Below are 20,476 nucleotides of genomic sequence, written 5' to 3'. Positions count from 1 at the left end.
TGTAATCCCAGCTACTCAGGAGGCTGAGGCAGGAGAATTGCCTGAACCCAGGGGGTGGAGGTTGCGGTGAGCCGAGATCTCGACATTGCACTCCAGCCTGGGTGACAAGAGCGAAACTCTGTCTCAAAAACAAAAAACAAAACAAAAAAAAGAGTCTGTGAGTGACATTTAAGCCAAGGCAGGAGAGAAAATAAGAGGCCCCGCCCCCGCTGACCCGTGATCTCCGCTGAACTGGGTGGCCCCGTTGACCTGTGGTCTCCGCTGAACTGGGTGGCACTTCTCCCCTGGTTGAACTTTCAAGCAGTGTGGCTACCTTGGAGTCTCCAACCCCAGCCTTGGGACTGAGTCTCCTGGGTGAGGGGGAAAAAACCCTGGATCTTGTGCTAAAGGAAGGGCATCCAAGTTCTCTATCCCAGCTTAGGGGTGAGCAGACAGACCTTCCTAGGGTGTAAAACCACTGGGACACTGACCCTGAGAGATGACACAGCAGCCATCACCTTGATGAATTCGGGAGGAGGTCCTGGAATCTCCCGTGGGGACAGAGATTGAGTTTAGACTGAATGAAGGTTTACCTTTGAGTTAGGAGCCAACCATCAGAATCTGGAGATCACCAGTGATTATGCTGAATTCTAGGTACCAAGGATGGTAAAAGCTGTGCCCAACGTGGGGCTTGAACCCACGACCCTGAGATTAAGAGTCTCATGCTCTACCGACTGAGCTAGCCGGGCTCACATGGCAATGGTGCTTCCCATACTAATATTCAGAATCTTCAAAGCAGGTGCTGTCAAAAAAACAAAAACCAAAAATGGCCAAGGTGATTCTAGTTCCGAGGAGGTGGTACAGGAGTGGCTACCTGCAAAGCCAGCCTCTGGCATTCAGACAGCTGGGTGCACAGTCCCTACCAGGGTCTCTGGACATCTGGGACCTTACATCTGCCCCCACACTCTCTTTCTCAACCAGCTGTGGGCAGAATGTGAATCCTTTAACTTCAAGCCCGAGTCTCCAGTCAGGTGGAATTTGTAGTCAGGGACCATTAGCCATGGCTCCAGGCGGGGACCTCTCAGGGTGGTCCTGAGTGGGAGGCGGGGAAGCAAGGACCAACCTCTCTCCTGGGCTCAAGTGCGGATGTGAGGGGGCCTGGGTCCACACTCCACTGCCAATATAAATCCCAATACCTGCTTAATATTGAGCCCAGGCTTTGAATAGCTCCAAACCATTTCAAATGACCCAAAGAGCTCACCTCTTCTCATGCCCCTGCAGATCTGCGTGCAGGGTGGAGGCAGCCGACCATGAAGTCCCAGTGGGGAGGGCTCTTGGGTTTTCAGAGGTTTCTGTGATTAAAAAAAAAGAAAAGCAGGGCCGGGCGCGGTAGCTCACGCCTATAATCCCAGCACTTTGGGAGGCCAAGGCGGGTGGATCACGAGGTCAAGAGATCGAGACCATCCTGGTCAACAAGGTGAAACCCCATCTCTACTAAAAATACAAAAAATTAGCTGGGCGTGGTGGCACGTGCCTGTAGTCCCAGCTACTTGGGAGGCCGAGGCAGAATTGCTTGAACCCAGGAGGCGGAGGTTGTGGTGAGCCGAGATCGCGCCATTGCACTCCAGCCTGGGTAACAAGGGCGAAACTCCGTCTCAAAAAAAAAAAAAAAAAAAAAAGCAAGGTTTTGTTTGTTTGTTTTGGTTTTTTAAAGACGGAGTTTCACTCTTGTTGCCCCAGGCTGGTAGGCGCCTGTGGTCCCAGCTATTTGGGAATCTGAGGTGGGAGGATTGCTTGAGCCTGGGAGTTTGAGGCTGCAGTGAGCCCTGATCGCACTATTGGACTCCAGCCTGGGTGACAGAGTGAGACTCTGTCTCAAAAAGAAAAAGCAAATGGCCGGGTGGGGTGGCTCATGCCTGCAACCCCAGCACTTTGGGAGGCCAAGGTGAGTGGATCACCTGAGATCAGGAGGTCAAGACCAGGCTGGTCAACATGGTGAAACCCAGTCTCTACTAAAAATACAACAAATTAGCTGAGCGTGGTGGTGCGTGCCTGTAATCCCAGCTACTCGGGAGGCTGGGGCAGGAGAATCACTTGAATCTGGGAGGCGAACACTGCAGTGAGCTGAGATTGCACCATTGCACTCCAGCCTGAGCAACAAGAGCAAAACTCTGACTCAAAAAGAAAAAATTCAAAAATAGTAGCTGTAAATTTCCCATACATTTTAAGAGCAGTTTTAGGTTTTCAGCAAAATTTAGTGGAAGGTGCAGAGTTGCAAATGCCCTTCTGTCCCCACATGCACACAGCTTCCTCCATTTCCACGTATATTTTTGTTTGTTTTTTGAAACAGGCTCAAGAGATCCTCCTGTCTCAGGTTCCTGAGTAGCTGGGGTCGCAGGCATGCACCATCATGCCTGCTAACTTTTAAAATTGTTTTGTAGAGGTGGGGTCTCACTCTATTGTCAAGGCTGGTCTCTTTTTTTTTTTTTGAGATGGAGTTTCGCTCTTGTTACCCAGGCTGGAGTGCAATGGCGCGATCTCGGCTCACCGCAACCTCCGCCTCCTGGGTTCAGGCAATTCTCCTGCCTCAGCCTCCTGAGTAGCTGGGATTACAGGCACCCGCCACCGTGCCCAGCTAATGTTTTGTATTTTCTATAGATCCAGGGTTTTGCCATGTTGGGCAGGCTGGGATTACAGGCTGAGCCACCGAACCCAGCCTAGGCTAGTCTTGAACTCCTTGTGCTCAGGTGATTCTTCCACTTCGGCCTCTCAAAGTGTTGGGATTACTGAGCCACCGGACCCGACCGCCGTGATTTCCAGCCACTTTCTGATGGGCGCGTCACCGGGGCTGAGGGAGGTGGGCATGAATTCCCTGCAGTCCCGAGGTCCTGATAAGCATGGTGCCAGGAGGGGGACTCCAGGGTGGCCACCTCTGCAGCCACTCTCTTTTCTTTTTTGCCCACCTGCAACTGTCTTGATCGAGTTATACTCTGCGCCCACTCTCCAGGGGACCTGAAGTGCCTGATCATTTTGTATTTGACAACCATGCCCCTGCCACCTGTGCAGCCTGGCCTTGTGCCAACCGGCCAAAACTCTCTCTGCACTGGATACTGGCGCCGTTTCGTTTCTCTCTGACCAAGGCAACTTTAGAATAAGTCCTATTGGGAATTTGAACCCAGCTGCCAGACAAAGTCACCCACAGTTTTCCTTAGTTTAGTCAACAGAGTGAGCCACTGTTCTTATTAGCCTTGCATCTGCGGGAGAGCCGGTCCACAGTCGTAAAAGCTCAATTTCTGCCGGACTTGCTCCCTTGAGGGAGAAGGTTTTGTCTGGGAGCTCCAGGCCACAAGCCTCACTCACCCCAGGATGAAGCCACCACTGCAATCACTCGGGGAGTCCCTCAGGGCAGATCCGTGCTGACTGTCCCCCAAAAAATCCCCTGGTTAAAGAGCCTGTATCCTGAGACGCACGTGCCCCAAGGATAACACAACAGGCACAAACACTAATTCTTTTTTTTTTTTTTTTTTTTTTGAGAGGGAGTCTTCCCAGGCTTGAATGCAGTGTCGGGATCTCAGCTCACTGCAACCTCCGCCTGGGCACCTCTGGGATTTTAACCCGGGACCTCACGCACCCTAAGCGAAAATCATACCCTTAGACCAACGAGCCACACTGGGAGTCATGGACTTTGTCGCCCTTAATGAGCCCAACGCAGCTCCCCCATCTCTGGTCCGGATCAGTCCTAGGTTATTTGGTCACTATTTGTCCGCCTTTCCTGACGCTTTTCCCGGACCAGATTCTGGTCCTCATGGGGAGGAGGGGAACGGCGAGCTTCAGTATCGCCTCACCTCACGACTCCAAGTAGGAAACTCAGCTCGGGTTTTGGGGCGTCCCGTTTTCCCCGCCGCCCTTGCAGAACTGAGACCATCAGCTAGGCAAAGCTGCTAGGTCCTCCTTCGTCCTTGGGCAGAGGGCGAGGAGCCGGACTTGGACTCCTCAGAGGCACCCCAGTCTCCTGGAATCGCACCCCTTCCCTGCCACGCCAGGTACGGGAGGGACGCACCGCGGCGACCTCGGGACCTGGAGCCTCCGTCTCAAAGGCTTCCCAGCCCTGGACCCCCTGCAGAAGTAGGGGCCCTCTGGAATTTCACACCCTTTCTCACGCCCCAGCGGTTCCAGCTTCAGTGCAGACACCTACCTCCCAGAGTCCAAGCTGCCCCTTCAAATGAGTGAGCTTAAGCCCCAGGATGGGGAAGCGGACTGAGCCCTCATGGGAAGCACCCGTGGCCCGGGTCGAGGTGCCCCTCTGACCACCCGGAAACCCAGCCTCAGTGCCCAGGCCAATCTGGCCATTCGGTTCCAGCGGGTATTTGTGTTTGCTACACACCGAAGCTGTCTCTGAGCCAAGCTCACAAGTGCAGACCCCATGCAGCTCTGCTGGGGGCTCCATCCATGCCCTAAAATGACAAAAGCAAACTGTGGTTCCTCTGGGATTTGATCCAGAAGACAGTTAAGACCTCCATTTTAGGGACCTTCTTCCACAGTGTGGGTTTCACCCTCAATTATCTGCTTTCTGTTCATGGGACAAATGGAGGCTGAGCCCCAGCATCACCAGGTCCTGGGCTGAGGGCACCGTGTAGAAGGGTGTGGCCTGGGTGTGGAAGTGGGGGAGGGAGTTAGGGCCGGCCTGAGGAGGGACGCCCCTGGCTCCCAAGGGGACTTTGGAGAGGAACTATCCAGCTGGTGGAGGCCATAGTGGTTTCCCTTTAAAGAACAGGAGCCTTAACATGCTCTGGCCACTAGAGAAAAACACGCCTGCTGGGGAAACTGCTTAGTTGCCTCAGGATCAGGAGAGGCCTCGTCAGGCATCCTAGTGGCCCCCGGGGTTCTGTGCGAGACAGCTCTAATTACGCATCTGAGAATCAAGAGGCATGAAAGGGGCACCCAGCGCCTGTGTCCTTGGGCTTAAGAAGAGAAACTAACGTCCCTTTGGGTCAGAGACAAGGCCGCTGGTCTGGACCGTTCCACGCCCTGGAGCTCAGGCTCTGCTGCTTGGCCCCACCCTGGTGGGGGCAGTAATCCCAGGTGGGTATGGATCTGGATTCACATCGTCCGAGCTTGGGAGGCCCCGGCGTGTCAGCCGAAGCCCTGAGCCCCGCCTGTATTCGTCATGTCTTGTCTGTTCTGTATTTGGGTGCTCGACATCTGGTACCTTGTTGACCCTGGCGGGACTGCTCTTCCCAGGGTTAAACCATTTCCTACAGGTTGTGCATTTCAAATGTAAACCAACCAATCCAGAGCTCACACACTGGCTGCCTCCCCTTCTATGGGTCTCACACTCCAGGCCACTGTCCACCTGCCCTAGCCACCCCCGGGCCAGGTACCAGACTAAGGACAGCCCCAATGCCCCAGAGCTCGCTGAAATTACCAAAACAAGTTAATCCTAAACTTTCTTACGCTGCCTGCCTTTTCCTTCCATTAAAAACTACAATATAGGCTCTTGCTTACCAACCCCCTCCACTGACCCTGGTACTTCCCTGCGTGGTCCCCAGTGGCATGGCGTGTCCCTCCTCTTGGGAACTGTGAGTAAGAATCTTTTCAATGGCTGTCATCTCTTGATCTGGTGGCCTCACCATAAGAGAATAATGATAAAACCTACTTAATGCCAGGCGCGGTGGCTCTCACTTATAATCCCAGCACTTTGGGAAGCCGGGCCAGGCGGATCACCTGAGGTCAGGACTTCAAGACAAGCCTGACCAACATGGAGAAACCCTGTCTTTACTAAAATCACAAAATTAGCCTGTAATCCCGGCTACTCGGGAGGCTGAGGCAGGAGATTCGCTGGAACCTGGGAGGTGGAGGTTGCAGTATCGGGCCATTGAACTCCAGCCTGGGCAACAAGAGCAAAACTCTGTCCTCCCAAAAAACAAAAAACAAAAAAACCAACCCACTTAAATGCTGCCGTTCTTCCCGCATAGAGAAAAGTCACCCCATTCCCGGAGCACAGCCCACTGGACTTCCATGGTGACCTCACGCCCTTCCTTGCCCCAACACGAGGTACAGAGCTTGCCATCCTCAGTCTCGGTTTCCACTCCCCTCGGTTGTGAAAGGCACCTCTGGCAGCCTCTCAAGAAGGAAAAAGAGCCAGCTGGGCATGGTGGTTCTGGCCTGTAACACAGCACTTTGGGATTGGAGGCTGAGGCAGGAAGACTGCTTTAGTCCAGGCTGGAGACTAATCTCCGGATTGCAGTGAGACTTCCGTCTCTAAGAAAATTATATCTGTATATCACACCAAAAAAAATTTAGCCTGGCATGGTGGTGCCCACCTGTGGTCCCAGCTACTTGGGAGGTGAAGGTGTGGGAAGATCCTTGAGTTTGGCAGGTCGAGGTTGCTGTGAGCCGAGATTGCACCACTGCACTCTAGCCTGGAAAAGAAAGAAAGAAGGAAGGAAGGAAGGAAGGGACAAAAAAAGGAAGAAGAAAAGAAAAGAAAAGGAAGGGTTCAAAACCCTGGGCTTGTCCAAAATTTAAACTTATAATCTTCCCACTCAAAGGAAAACCACACACCCAGACCAAGTTCCACGGTCACCTGGGATCTAGGGCCATGTCTGCAGAGGCAGAGGAGGTGGGAGAGGGGGTGGCCTTCCTTTCGGGTCTCAGGTCTGGGATTCACTGGTCCAGCGCCTGGCCTCGGGTGCACCCAGAACTCAGAGGTGGAAGTCTCCAGTCAAGAGGCTCAGGCGGGTCCTGCCTGAAGGTGGGCAAGGCGAGGGGCTGCAGGCAGGACGGAGGCGGGAAGTCGGATCGGAAAAATGAGGTGTTCCGAAGAAAAAAGACAAAACGGGCTCGTCCGGGATTTGAACCCGGGACCTCTCGCACCCAAAGCGAGAATCATACCCCTAGACCAACGAGCCAGCGTGACAGCGGCTTTCTGACGTCTGTCTCCGGACGTTCCCACCCGGGGCTCCACCCCCACACAGCCCCGCCTTCAGGCCACCACCGCCCCGCCCACACCCGGTCCCGGCCGCGGCCCAACTTCAAGCCCAGCGCGGAGGGTTGCGCGGGGGCAGGTTTCCGTTTCGATCCCAGGAAGCTGGTGGGAGGTGCAGCGCCGCGGGGACCAGCCCCTGGAGGAGTCCCCGCAAGACCCCGCCCTCAGGCGCACAGAGGCGGACCCCGCACCCCGAGCACCGCGGCGGCGCCTCCCCCGAGGGCTCCCGGGCTCCCAGCGGCTCCAGGTGGCCCCACACCCAGAGAAGGGCCAGTGACCAGGGGCTGCGGCCCGCGGAGAGGGGTCTGTGTGGCCTGCGTAAGGCGGGGGTCTCTCAAGCTGAGCCCCAGCCGGGACATGCTAGGAAGGGATCCCCTGTGCCACACAGACCCCGGGCCTCTGCCCTCAGCCGAGCCCCCTCGAGGCCTGAGCTAGGCCCAGGCGACCCTCGCAGCCGACAGAGGCCAGAGCTGGGGGTCGGAGTTCAGTTCTTCCCAAACGGGCGGCTCGACGAACGCTCCAAGCTTTTCTTCCCTTTTCCACCGCCAGGGGACGCAGCATTTTACCGGGAGCCTAGAGAGGAGAAGGGTCGTCCGGGCTTGGGCCTCCGCTGAGGCCTCGCTGCCCGCCCTAAACGGGGATGAGGGTTTGAAAATGAGGGGACCTCCGTGATTTAACCCCGGAACCTCTCGCAACCCTAAGCGATGGTCACGCCGAGTCTCCCCCTGGCCATTCCTAGCGTCCTTCAGCCCTTGTCCCCGACGTTGCCGCTCCCGGGAGCTGCAGGGGCCGCACACCCCCGCGAGACACGGCCCATAGGGGACACCCCCGCGAGGGACGGCAGACTAGATGGGCCTGGCAGTCAGTGCTCTGGCGCTCAGGATGCAGCGTGTCTTGGGTTCAGAACTCAGTCTCACCGGTTTTATACGGTACACGGAACTTCTGGAACGCTCCAATAGACCTCCGAGAGACGCTTCTGCCACGGCCGCCCGGCTAGCTCAGTCGGTAGAGCATGAGACTCTTAATCTCAGGGTCGTGGGTTCGAGCCCCACGTTGGGCGTAGGTTTTGTTAGAACAATTAGATGCTCAAGAAAAGGTGAAAAGTGTGAGGGGTAATCGGCGCTGGGGCTCTCCACCAACCGGCTGGATTCATCGCACCTCTGTGGTTTTGTTTCACAAAAAATAGGCCGAGCGGATGGCTGGTACCTGTAATCCCCACACTGTGACTCCAGGAGTTTGAGACCAGCCTGGGCAACATAGTAAGACCTCAGCTCTTAAAAAAATAGAAAATTGAGCTAGGCCTGCTGGGGCATGACTGCCCAGTTACTCCGGAGACTGAGGCAGGAGAATTGCTTGAACTGGGGGGGCGGAGGTTGCAGTGAGTGTGAGCCGAGATCACGCCACTGCACTCCAGCCTGGCGCCTGGCCACAGAGCGAGACTCTGTCTCAAAAAAAAAAAAAAAAAAAAAAAAATCAAACATGTCATTTAATTAGGCATGTTGCAGAATGGCAATGTAAATGGAATTCACAGCCTTAGGAAATCTTTGGTGTGAAAGAAGATACGGCACTGAATAGGAAGTAGTGACTCAGGTTGAACTCAAAATTGAGAATCTTGAACTACAAACTGACCTTGGAGAAAACAGCATACATACTTGGAGAAAACAAAGCAAGTTTTGCTACCTTAAGCCATCATAGGGAGGCTGGGATATGATTTTGTATCTGGTGAAATTATCCATCTGGGTGCACATCCCAAAGAACCTATAGTTGATATATTATCTCACGCAGCTGACTGTGGCCCTACCAGGTTTCTTGGTTGATTGGCTGAAAATTGAACTCAGTGGTAGCCTGTATTTAATGAGACTGGGATGCAAGAATGTCTCAGACAAACTGTAGAGAAAGGAATCTAAAGACACCAAGCAATGTTGGAGTGCACCTATCATGCATGGTGTGCGCAGTGAGAACACTCCCTTTTTCTTTTCTTCTTTTTTCTTGAGACGGAGTCTCGTTCTGTCACCCAGTCTGGAATGCAGTGGCACGATCTCGGCTCACTGCAACCTCTGCCTCCTGGGTTCAAGCAATTATTTTGCGTCAGCCTCCCAAGTATCTGGGATGACAGGCACGCGCCACCATGCCCGGCTAATTTTTGTGTTTTTAGTAGAGACGGGGTTTCACCATATTGGCCAGGCTGGTCTCCAACTCCTGACCTCGTGATCTGCCTGCCTCAGTCTCCCAAATTGCTGGGATTACAGGCATGAGCCACTGCACCCAGCCAGTTCACCCCCTTTCACAAGTCCTCCCAAATAAATCCATCACAGAAGCATCAGCTTCCTTAAGTAGGTCTATGGTGACCATTCTCTGCAGGTGACATATGATGGTGGAAGGTGATACCACTGAGGTGAGGTCCCTGATTTCAGTGGGGTTGATGGGGCTCAGGATGTTTGGGGAAGTTGGAGAAGCCAGGTCAGAGCTGGAAAAACAGAAGAGTCCCAATCATGGGTTTTAAAGGCAACATCCAACTATGTTCTTATACATATATCTGACCAAATTCCAGCGGTGGTTCCCATCAAGGTGGCTTCTGATTTTACTTTACACCATGTCTTGTAGTTTGGGAAGTTTTTACCTTGAAGATGGCATTATATATTTCATGAATTAAAAAAAGAATACTAGCCAGGCATGGTGGCTCACACCTGTAATCCCAGCACTTTGGGAGGCTGAGGCAGGCAGATCACCTGAGGTCAGGAGTTCAAGACCAGCCTGGCCTACATGATGAAACCCCATCTCTACTAAAAACACAAAATTAGCCAGGCATGGTGGTACATGCCTGTAGTCTCAGCTACCCAGGAGGCTGAGGCAGGAGAATTGCTGGAACCCAGGAGGTGGAGGTTGCGGTGAGCCAAGATTGTGCCACTGCACTCCAGCCTGGGCAACAAGAGCAAAACACCGTCCCAATAAAAAGAAAATTAAAAAAAAAAAAGAATACTGTGGACTATTTCAAACATGTATTAAAACAGAGAAAATAGTACAATGTCCCCTTATGTCCCCCATCATACCATTATCTACTCATGGATAAGTAGTGTCATCTATACTTCCATCCAGCTTATGATTTTAAAACCAACCAGTTGTCCCTGTAATTTAATTCATAAATAATTGAGAAAATAAGGATTTTAAGAATATACGTAACCGTAATAGAATTATCAAACCTGAAAGACAATCATTCCTCTTTATCAAATCGGATGATTCTTAAAATCCTGTTGAAGATTCAAGTACTTTTTTCTGTACTCTGAAAATACCTTCACTCTTATTTGAAACCAAATACAAGATTTCTAATGTAGAGCTTGTCGGGGAACCCTCCCACAAGCTCCGCACCTCCACCGGGCAACAGCAACGTCGTTTTTCCTCTTTCTCCCCGGTGAAGAACCTAAAATTCAGCCCCTATTACCCCGGGTGGGACTCGAACCCACAATCCCTGGCTTAGGAGGCCAATGCCTTATCCATTAGGCCACCGGGGCAGACGGCAATGTTACGGTGCTTGTCTTAGACCAGTCTCCATCACCCCGCTGTGGTTCCCGCAGAGCCTACCGGCCCCATCCTGGCTCCCTCCCGCCTCTCCACGGGAATCCAAGCTCGGGTTCAGATTTTGTCTGCTCCTGAGCATTCTCAGGACCCCAGAGAGACCGCGCGCGTGCAGAGGGAGCTGAAAGACACCAACGTTAGCTTTTGGTTCGGCCCTTTGGTCTAGGGGTATGATCTTTGCTTAGGGGGTGAGAAGTGTCTGGATCAAGTCCCTTGGGGAGCCCTAGTCTCCATTCAGGAGAGAACCCAAGTCCAGGGGTAATTAGTAGCGAAAGAGGCGTTTGCGATGGAGCGATGGGAAGGGGCACGCGATGCCTGCTTCGCAACTGACTCCTCATCCCGAGCCCGCCGCTGGGGGAAGTATTGGTCTTCGTCCTCCTCTCCGCTTTGTCTCTTAGACAATGGAAGGCCGGGCGCGGTGGCTCAAGCCTGTAATCCCAGCACTTTGGGAGGCCGAGGCGGGTGGGTCACGAGGTCAAGAGATCGAGACCATCCTGGTCAACAAGGTGAAACCCCGTCTCTACTAAAGATACAAAAAATTAGCTGGGCACGGTGGCACATGCCTGTAGTCCCAGCTACTCAGGAGGCTGAGGCAGGAGAATTGCCTGAACCCAGGAGGCGGAGGTTGCGGTGAGCCGAGATCGCACCATTGTACTCCAGCCTGGGTAACAAGAGCGAAACTCCGTCTCAAAAAAAAAAAAAAAAAAAAAGACTCTCCAAAATCCGCCCTCTACATCCCCAGCTGGCTCGATGTTAATCTCAGTATCGTCACGTTGCGTGTTTACTCTCCTGCCCCAACATGTGTGTTATTTTCCTTTTTAAAAATAATCTGTATTCTAATTAAGCACACACACATAATACCTAGTAAACGCTTTTGCTCAATAGCTAGTAAACGCCCGAGGCCAGGAGTTCGAGACTTCGTAAACCACTGGAGCATCAAAAAAATGCTAAAGTAGAAAGTGACACCCTGCATGACCCGAGTCACCAGCGTCCGCCGATCGGAGGACATGCCTGCAGCTGTGACTTTTCGCAACCTTCACCCCGTGGAAGGACACCCCACGCGGCGCTGCTTGGCACGCGGACTAAACTCAGGTTCCGCTGGTAGACTTTTTTTTTTTTTTTTGGTAGACATTTTGTACTCGGTGAAATGTTAATCCTGGACATATTCTTTGTATTGAAAATTTTATTTTATTTTATTTTATTTTGAGACAGAGTCTCTCTCTGTTGGCCAGGCTGGAGTGCAATGGCAGCTCACTGCGACCTCCGCCTCCCGGGTTCAAGCGATTCCCCTACCTCAGCCTCCCGAGTAGCTGGAATTACAGGCGCGCGCCACCACGCCCCGCTAATTTTTTGTATTTTGGTAGAGACGGGCTTTCACCATGTTTGCAAGGATGGTCTCAATCTTCTGACCTCGTGATCCTCCCGCCTCAGTCTCCCAAAGTGCTCGGATTACAGGCGTGAGCCACCGCACTCCACCTGTATTTTGAAAGCTGGGACTGGCGACAGAGCAAGACTCCGTCTCAAAAAAAAAAAAATTTTTTTTTAAATACACTTTTACAGTAGTCATTTTATTTTATTTTATTTATTTTTTGAGACAGAGTTTCGCTGTTGTTACCCAGGCTGGAGTGCAATGGCGTGATCTCGGCTCACTGCAACCTCCGCCTCCTGGGTTCAGGCAGTTCTCCTGCCTCAGCCTCCTGAGTAGCTGGGACTACAGGCGTGCACCACCATGCCCAGCTAATTTTTGTATTTTTAGTAGAAACGGGGTTTCACCATATTGGCCAGGTTTGCCTTGAACTCCTGACCTCGGGCGATCCACACGCCCTCAACCTCTCAAAGTGCTGGAATTAACAACCGTGAGCCACCGCGACCGGCCTAGGTGTTCTTTTTTTGTATTTTAAAATGGTGTATATAATATGTGTGTGTGTGTGTGTATAAACGTGTATGTATATATATGTATACACCTACGTATATATGTATGTGTATATATACATGCACATACATACATATGCACAGTTTTATATATAAATATATACAAAAAAGGTTTGCCATTTTAACCATTTTCTAGTGTGCGATTCAATGGCATTAATCACATTCACAATATTGTGCAATCACCACCACTATTTATATATTTTTTTTCTTTTTTACTGTGTTATCCTATGATCAGTTAATAGAGGTTACAAACTTTTCACCACAATAATCTGCTGGAGACCCCAGATATAATGTGGGGCGTGACCAACTCAGTATACCTCTGGAGCCTGTAAGCGCAAACCCAAATTGTCCTCAAGAAGCAGGATGCCCGCAAACTGACGAACCGCGTCTGTCGCCAGAAGGAATGTTGAGGGCAGTCACGTCCCAGGTCCTGTGCTCCTTGAGGTTATCTGCCTGATCATCTGGATCCTGTTGAACAAGGAGAGCAGTACCTGTAGCTGTAAGACAATCACCCCCTCCTCCCTATTCTCTTTACTTCATAAATACGAAGGGCTGTAAAAGCTCAGGGCGTTTGCTCACTGGAGGCAAAGAGCCCCCGACCCCTTCTTTCAGACAGAACCTTTTGTCTTTGTCTTCATTTCCGCGTTCGTCCTCCATCGTTCATGAGATAACTACGGCAATAATCAATTAGGCTAGACGTGTCGCTGGGCACGGTGGCTCACGCCTGTAATCCCAGCACTTTGGAAGGCCGAGGCAGGCAGATTACCTGAGGTCGGGAGTTCGAGACCATGTTCTGACCAGCATGGAGAAACCCTATCGCTACTAAAAATACAAAATGAGCCGGGGTGTGCATGCCTCTAACCCAGCTACTCCGGAGGCCGAGGCAGGAGAATCGCTTAAAGCTGGGAGGCAGAGCTTGCGGTAAGCCGAGATCGCGCCATTGCACTCCAGCTTGGGCAACAAGAGCAAAATTCTGTCTAAAAACAAAAACAAAAAATAAAAACTACACGTCCTTTGATCCCTTTGGGGCAACTCCTCATCGCAAGCAATCCCAACCCCGCATCTGTCACGGTTTCCATCGCCTGAACCTTAATTTGTGAAGTCAATTCCCTAGTGGCTCTCAGTACTCGCGGTCTCTGGCTTCAAACTCCGCAGTCCGCCAGGGACCCGCCAGCGGTCTTGGGGTCGCCCTTGCTGCAATTCTAGCCCTAGGTCCTGAGCTGCGCGATTGCAAGGGTAGGTGACATCCGAGGATTCGGCTGGCTCACTCAGTTCGAGTGTCCAGGGTGCAGTACAAGGAGAAGAAATTTGTTTAATGCAACAAGAAAAAGACAACCCAGCAGCGACCACGAAGGGACTCGAACCCTCAATCTTCTGATCCGGAATCAGACGCCTTATCCATTAGGCCACGCGGCCCCACGGCTATCACTCGCGCATTTTTTTCATAAAGCTTTTCCAGGGTCTATGTTGTCCGCCTCAGTGCGCATGACTAGAGCGAAGGAGGCCCCGCCCCTCGAGCTCCCGGTGGGCGGGGCCGCGAGCTGCGCTACCGCGGCCGGTCGCTGAGGCTGCTCGGCGGAAACTGTCCCCGCGGGCCTGGACTGCGAGTTCTCGCCCTGGCGAGGCTGCCAGATCCCACCCGTCCAGCAACAGGCCCCTCCGAGACGCCGTTTGGGAGCTCTTGCCCCCATGTGCCTCCCGCCGCTTTGGGTCAAGGGCTGCAAGCTGCTTCCCCAGCCCCCGTGCTTGCTCCGTCACCGGTGAACCTGCAAAGGTGTGTTTCGGAGGCTTTTGGCCCCAGACTTTATTCTGGCCGCCTGGAAAGCGGAGGCCGTGTCTCCTGCGTTTCCGTCGCCCAGCGCGGGGTGGAGGTGGGGCGCGTGTGCACAGGGACATGGCTGGGAGACGGATACGCGGCCTCTTCCCGGGACTGCTCTCCCCTCGGAAACTCCCGTAACCAAACCACCAGCCCAGCCCGGCCCCGCCCACCATGCCCCGCCTATCACAGCCCGGCCCCGCCCACCCATGCCCGGCCCCGCCCTGCCCCGCCCACCCATGCCCGGCCCCGCCCAGCCCAGCACTTGTTGGATTCCTAAGTCCCAGAACCTGGGCACTGGCCCCAGCTAGGTTCCCAGGGACGCAACTGCGTCCATATGCCGTGAAGACGCTTTACACACATCTCACTTATTTCACACTTCCTTGAGAACAGGAACTGTTCACGGCACACGTTTATTGCACGCCCATCCCCACACTGCCACGCCTCGCTCTCAGATGAGGAAACCGCGGGGTGGGTGGTGGATGGAGGCAACAGTGGTGGTCTCAGCAGCCCCCGGTGGCCGCGGCTCTGTCAGGCCTAGAGGCAGAGCCGGTGCCGGAGCGAGCTGCAGATCTCCAGGCAGGCCTTTCGGGGTTCATCGCAGTCGGGGCCCAGCACATCCTGCTCACACACCCGCCTGTTGACCTGAGGACCACAACCAGCCTGCACCTGGGGCTCCAGCTCTTCTGGGCTTAGCCTGCCCCAAGGGAGGGCCCCTGACTTGGTGCATTGTAAGCTCTAAAATTTCAAGGGCTGCCTGGACGTCTTTGAGGCTCGCAGGACTCCAGCGAACTAACAGTGAATTCCTCCACTCTGGCCAGACATGTCCCCACCCAGCAGGACAGGCTCCCACACCCTAGTTCCCCTCTCAGCCAGACCAGCTGTACCCCACCTGGTCCTCACCCTGATGGACTTCAGCCCTCTGTCAGGCCTTGGAAATATCCAAACCAACCAACCACATCTGCCTGTGGGAACCAGGGACATCTCACTCTCTTGCCACTACAAAGCCAGCTTCCCATAGGCCCTGCAGGTTCACCCTGCTCTGAGCACAAGCCCAGGTGGCCCCACATGGCGTGCAGCATCCTCCTCCCCCTACTGTGGTACGTGGGACTAAGAACTACAGTCGATGGCATCTATGCAGAGTCGGGCATCCTGGGTTTGGTTATTTTGTACTGTTAAGGGCAGAGGATCCCTCCTACACCAGTGGAGTTTACCAGAAGTAATCAGAACACGAGGGCTGGGGAGAAGGGCAAACCCAGCCCCTCACCCCTTGTCACCCTGGAGCCCCCCCAACATACCTCAGTCAGCAGCTCCAGAAGGTCTCTCCCGGGGTTGGCTCTGAGGACCTCCACCAGGGTCTGGATAAAGTCTGAGCCCCTCTCATCCCGATAGGCCACATAGCCTAGGTCGGGGAACCAGGGCCAGAGCATCAGACCAGGGCCCCAACCTTCTGCCTTCCAATCCCAGGGGTCCTATTATTGGTGGAAGCGGGGTACAAGCAGGCAGGACTTGGGGATTAGGCAAGAGAACAGGGGAGCGAACAGGGACTTCTTGCATCTGGAACAAGTCGTTGCTAGATATTTGCAGGATGAGCCTATGAAGACATTCACTACTATTTACTGCACACCTACTATGTGCCAGGCACTGAGCAGGGCCTCGGGGCAGGCAGATCTGCCCTGGCCTTGTGGAACTCACAGCCTTGAGGAAGCCTGCACACACAGTGGTGGGCATAGCAGCGCCTCACAGCGCTCACCATCACTGCTGTTACTACACGTCATAACCCATGCGGGGAACACGGCTTGCCCACAGCCGGGCTGCCATCTCTGTGCCCCAACCCTAAGCCCTTAGCTGCCCCTAAGGCTACTCCACATCTTAGGCCAGGAAGCTGGGGCCTGTGTAACCACGGGCTTCCCGATGACCCATCTCCTTACCCTCAGCGGCTGCATAGACCGTCAGGATGTCTGCCTGGTGGGAGCTCCCTGAAGGGGGACCCCTGCTGGAGCTGTCTGCAAGAGGAATCAGCTCCAGTGATCAGCATCCTGGAACTCCATCAGCCCCAGGGGCTCCCCGTCTGTGGCTCAAGGGCAGCCCAGGGAGGTGGAAAGAATGCAGGGCAGGAAAGACAGAAGTTCAAAGCTTGGCCCAGCGACTTACCAGCTGTGACCTCAGAAAAGCTATTTGACCTTGCCAATTCCAGGGTTCTTGCCAAGCTCCAATAGGGGAAAAAGCTCCCACTTCCCAAAGGCCCTTGCAGTTTAGGAAGATTTTTTTTCTTCCTGTTGTCTTGGCAAACAGGATGCAGGTGGCAGCCATACCCCAGCTGAGAGTCTGGGAGATGCCCTCTGGGCAGTCCCCACCACCAGCCCTGCCCAAGCCCAGGCCCTGTAGGGAAGGCAGAACCCACCTCGGGCCTCGGCGTAGATCTGCAGGACATCTGCATGAGAGGGGACAGATGGAGGTGCCCACAGCCAGCGCCGGTACCAGGGGAGAGCTGCGGGCCCCACACCAGCATCCCTGTTTCCTGAAGAGGGCGGGGAGAAGCAGATGGTCTCACTCTGGGGATACCTGGGGGTGCTCAGGGGTCTCATGTGAACATCGGATCAAGATGAGAACCCAGCCCCAGAGCTCCAGGGCAGGCTTGCCAGACTGGAGACATTCAGAGCACTGAATGACAAGTGTTGAGGGTTAAGCGTTCAAGGTTGTGGACTTGACCTCTAGGAGTGGACAGGACAGGGGGCAGGGAAGGACTGGTACCCAGACTCCCTGGAGGAGGTGGACAGTGAGTCCTGGGGGCTGAGGCTGGCCGAGGAAAGTGAGGCCAGGAGGAGGCGGGCCGCTCACCCCCACGGCAGGCCTGCAGCAGGAAGATCTTGGGATGCCCCCGCAGCATCTGACAGCGGCTCAGCTCCTGCATCAGTGCCTGGGGCTGCACCTCTTGCCCGTCGGCCCCCAGCAGCTGACCCTGAGGTCCCCCATGGGCCATCAGGGCCACAAGGGCACAGCTCACAGGGCCCCTGCAGGTGTCCAGCTGCTCCCGGAACTGGGCTAGCTCCTCCTGGAAAGCCTGGGATGGAAGCAATGTTGAGGCCTGGGCAAAAGCCACCACCTCCCCAGCCCCTAGCTGCCCTCTGCGGGGCTGAGGTTTCCCAGCCCCTGCCCACCTGGCCTCCCACCACCTGCCACTCACACACTCACAGGCCCAGGGAGGGCCCTCTTTTTTTCTTTTTTTTTTTTTTTGAGACATTCTGAATGTCTCCAGTTTTGTTGCCCAGGCTGGCCAGGCTGGAGTGCAGTGGTGCAATCTCAGCTCACTGCAACCTCTGCATCCTGGGTTCAAGCGATTCTCCTGCCTCAGCCTCCCAAGTAGCTGGGATTACAGGCACCTGCCACCACACCCAGCTGATTTTGTCATTTTAGTAGAGACAGGGTTTCACCATGTTGGTCAGGCTGGTCTCAAACTCCTAACCTCAAGTTATCCGCCCACCTCAGCCTCCCAAAGTGTTGGGATTACAGGCCTGAGCTGCTGTGCCCGGCCAGAAGCCCTTTTCTGACTCTCTCCTCCAAGAGCTGACATAGGCCCAGCTTCCTAGAGCCAGTTCTCCTCCTGCCCTGGTGGGGAAGCTGCACCAGGAAGTCGAGAGGTGTGAGGAGAGGGCAGTGGGCTGCTGGGAGGGAAACCAAGACTTGGAGCTAAGCTTTGAGCTGGGCGGGTGGGGAGGGCAGAGAACAAGCCAACGAGGGAGGCCTCGGGGACCCTGGAGACCAGGCTTCCAGAGGCAGGGAAGTGACGGCCTGATGCAGGCAGCAGGGAAGGCAGAGGCTAGACCTGTGGTCACTTCCTGCCAGTGACGGAGAGAGGCTCAGGAGAGAGGCCCCAGGTTCCTAGGGAGGGGTGGTCTTCCTTCAGAGCACCAGTGGTATTCTCGGCTTCCCCTCACCTGGGCTGTAGGGTTTGTCCTCACGGTGGTCTCAAAGCCCAGGGCCCGGCACAGGCCCCCCAGTGCCTCCACATCGTGCTGGGCCCCAGGCCGGCCTCGGATCACAGCCAGGAGGAGGGCAGCCCTGGTCTTGGACAGGTCATACTGAGTGCTGGGACCGGGGGCCGGCTGCAGAGAGGGTTAAGACATATCCAAAGCGGCCTGAGAGGACTCCAACTCCTAGCCTCCCCAACCTGGGTCTCCCTGAGCCTCTGTCCCACTAGAGACTGTGGCCATGTGATTGGACCCCTGCCCTGTACCCCTCACCTCGGGCCTCCAGGGCTCCATGCCTCCCAGGCACAGTGCCCCCCGCAAGGAGCTCTGAAGAACAGGGCAGCAGGTGCCCCCAGTGGACTCTTCAGCCACCCTGTGGAAGAGCTGGGATGGGGCCAAGAAAAGACTTAGCCAGACTCGTGGCTTCTATAGTTTCTTCAGGGTCACCTGCCAGCAAAGGACAGACAGGCAGGATGGGCTCAAGCAAGACCCAGGCTCCAGTTCAGACTCAAGGCCATGGACTTCCCTGGGCATGGATGGCCTCAAGGGGACAGTGGCCACACCATTAACCCCTGCCCCGGGATCAGTGTGCACAGACGTGGGGATGCACCCTGGAGCAGGGCAGGGCCTGTTAGGAAGGCACATGGGTTGTGCACTGCCTTTCTGGGTGATCCACAGAGGACAGCTGGGGCCCACACCCCTTCACCTCCAAGGCTGCCCAGGGGCCACCCAACTGCCCAGTGAGACCTTCACCCCTAGAGACCAGACTTGAATCATTCCCAGTCCCAGTCTCCAGGGTCCTGCGATCTAACATGGCAGATAGTTACTGCCTGGCCTGAAGTGCAAGGTGGATGCAAGGAAGGGGGTCGCTGACGGCCTGGGGAGGACTGTGTGGGCTAGCTGGGACAGCAGGAGGGTGTGGCAGGCACAGGAAACTGCTTGGGTCAAGGCATGGGGTTGGGAGGAGGCTGGAGTGTTGGGGTATCCTGAGTGGGTTGTGGGGGTCCCTAGTTGGGGGTGGGGGACTGACACCATGTGCATAGACAATAAAGGTTTGTAGAATGAATGGGAGGGAGGACACATGTGAATGAATTTAACTGTAACTGGCTCTGGCGGCACCGCAGAACCAGGGGAGACAGCAGGCCCAGCCGGCTTCCCCACCTCCGTCAGCAGCTGTACCAGGGACCAGTGAGGAGAGCGGCTACAGAGCTCTCTCAGGCCATCGAGGAAGGCTCCAGGCTCCAGGGTGGCTGGGTGGAGAAGTACTGTGTTGGCCTGGAATGAGGCCTGAGGCTCCCCTGCCCAGCCTCTGTGTCCCTGCCCAGCCCACTCACCACCAGGGCCACTTGGGAGCAGCAGAAAGACTTTGGGGCAGCCCTGAAGGACCCCACAGCTGCTCAGCTCCCGGACCAGCTGTTGTGGGTGCCACAGCTGCCCTCTGGGGGCCACCAAGGCCACTAGGGCACACCCCAAAAGGTGCCCCTGGGCATCCAGCCGCTCCCGAAACCAAGCCAGCTCCTCAAGGAAGCCCTAGGGACAAGAGTGAGACCAGCCTGAGTCAGTTGGGGAGCTCTGGGTGGGGAGGAGATCCTGGGTCAGGGGAGGGTGGGAAAGGGGTGGGGGCTAATCCTGAGGGTGGAGGTGAAAGGCAAAGGCTCACCTGGACCGGGACCTCCCTCCTCTCGAAGCTCTCAAATCCCAGGGCCTGGAACACATCCTTCAAGGCAGTGACTGCAGCGTCCGCCACCCCAGGGCTGCTGAGCATCAGGGCTGCCCTTGGACCCTGCACGTTGTATTTTCCCTGGGGAGGCAAGGCCAGAGCTGGGCTGGGCTAGGCTGGGGCTCAGCTGGGAGGCAGCAGTGGCTGGGCCAGGTGGTGCCTCCTGCTACCTTTCTCCCCAGGCTGTCTCGAGTATCTGCTATCTGCGTGGCCACCCGCAGGGTCCCAGCCACCAGGAAGGCCATGGTGCCAGGTGGGGCTTCCTCCAAGCACCAAGCACGGAGCTCGCCTCCTGGCCCTGGGCTCCTAGTGCCCTGGGTCCTAACCCTTGGCCTCTCCCCTAACGACTGCTATCAGCTCCACTTATGAGCTAAGCTGGACTCTGCCCCCTCCCTGGAACTCTGGTGCCTGGCCCTGCTCCCCCAGCCATGGCTCCATTCTCTGGCTCCTGCCGGTGACTCCCTTGCTGGCATTGATGTGCCCCCACCTGAGCCAGG

General features: G+C 55.1%; 1 protein-coding gene, 1 long non-coding RNA gene and 5 other non-coding genes across 10 annotated transcripts; 1 reads left to right on the top strand and 6 right to left on the bottom strand.

Annotated features, from left to right (window-relative positions):
- Nucleotides 1-112: 112 nt before the first annotated feature.
- LOC128929234 (uncharacterized) lies at nt 113-6,882 on the bottom strand. The gene is made up of 2 exons (XR_008475318.2): nt 6,566-6,882; nt 113-6,401 (listed from the first exon to the last, which is right to left on the bottom strand). It is a non-coding gene; the product is annotated as an uncharacterized LOC128929234 (long non-coding RNA).
- Nucleotides 656-728, bottom strand: TRNAK-CUU (transfer RNA lysine (anticodon CUU)). The gene has a single exon. It is a non-coding gene; the product is annotated as a tRNA-Lys (tRNA).
- Nucleotides 6,819-6,890, bottom strand: TRNAP-UGG (transfer RNA proline (anticodon UGG)). Its single transcript has one exon. It is a non-coding gene; the product is annotated as a tRNA-Pro (tRNA).
- A 1,064-nt stretch (nt 6,891-7,954) lies between these two features.
- On the top strand, nt 7,955-8,027 carry TRNAK-CUU (transfer RNA lysine (anticodon CUU)). Its single transcript has one exon. It is a non-coding gene; the product is annotated as a tRNA-Lys (tRNA).
- Nucleotides 8,028-10,403: 2,376 nt separating this feature from the next.
- Nucleotides 10,404-10,476, bottom strand: TRNAR-CCU (transfer RNA arginine (anticodon CCU)). The gene has a single exon. It is a non-coding gene; the product is annotated as a tRNA-Arg (tRNA).
- Nucleotides 10,477-13,815: 3,339 nt separating this feature from the next.
- TRNAR-CCG (transfer RNA arginine (anticodon CCG)) lies at nt 13,816-13,888 on the bottom strand. Its single transcript has one exon. It is a non-coding gene; the product is annotated as a tRNA-Arg (tRNA).
- Nucleotides 13,889-14,659: 771 nt separating this feature from the next.
- Nucleotides 14,660-20,440, bottom strand: LOC100403233 (caspase-14). 4 transcript variants are annotated; one of them, XM_078344479.1, is made up of 12 exons: nt 20,150-20,440; nt 19,920-20,060; nt 19,594-19,789; nt 19,421-19,509; nt 18,533-18,643; nt 18,227-18,394; nt 17,130-17,352; nt 16,693-16,809; nt 16,220-16,294; nt 15,587-15,690; nt 15,192-15,253; nt 14,660-14,933 (listed from the first exon to the last, which is right to left on the bottom strand). In XM_078344479.1, exons 1-11 carry the CDS (start codon nt 20,222-20,224, stop codon nt 15,203-15,205), a joined length of 1,350 nt encoding a protein of 449 aa, XP_078200605.1. In that variant the 5' UTR covers nt 20,225-20,440; the 3' UTR covers nt 14,660-14,933; nt 15,192-15,202. The 4 variants fall into 4 exon arrangements, with proteins under 4 accessions (XP_078200605.1, XP_078200606.1, XP_009007271.3 ...); XM_078344480.1 differs by lacking the exon at nt 15,192-15,253 and having other exon boundaries at nt 19,920-20,080; XM_009009023.6 differs by lacking the exon at nt 15,192-15,253.
- Nucleotides 20,441-20,476: the final 36 nt, after the last annotated feature.

Source organism: Callithrix jacchus, chromosome 12 (assembly GCF_049354715.1).
Source record: "Callithrix jacchus isolate 240 chromosome 12, calJac240_pri, whole genome shotgun sequence".
Taxonomy (NCBI): Eukaryota; Metazoa; Chordata; class Mammalia; order Primates; family Cebidae; genus Callithrix; species Callithrix jacchus.
The sequence above is the reverse complement of the archived record's forward strand: the minus strand, read 5'-3'. Positions and strand labels throughout refer to the sequence as shown.

Coding starts and splice junctions, on each gene's coding strand:
- LOC100403233 (XM_009009023.6), bottom strand. CDS start 20,224: ATGGCCTTCCTGGTGGCTGGGACCCTGCGGGTGGCCACGCAGATAGCA. Junction 17,353..18,226: donor GGACAAACCCTACAGCCCAG/GTGAGGGGAAGC, acceptor CTTCCATCCCAG/GCTTTCCAGGAGGAGCTAGC. Junction 15,691..16,219: donor GGTCTATGCAGCCGCTGAGG/GTAAGGAGATGG, acceptor TCCCCGACCTAG/GCTATGTGGCCTATCGGGAT.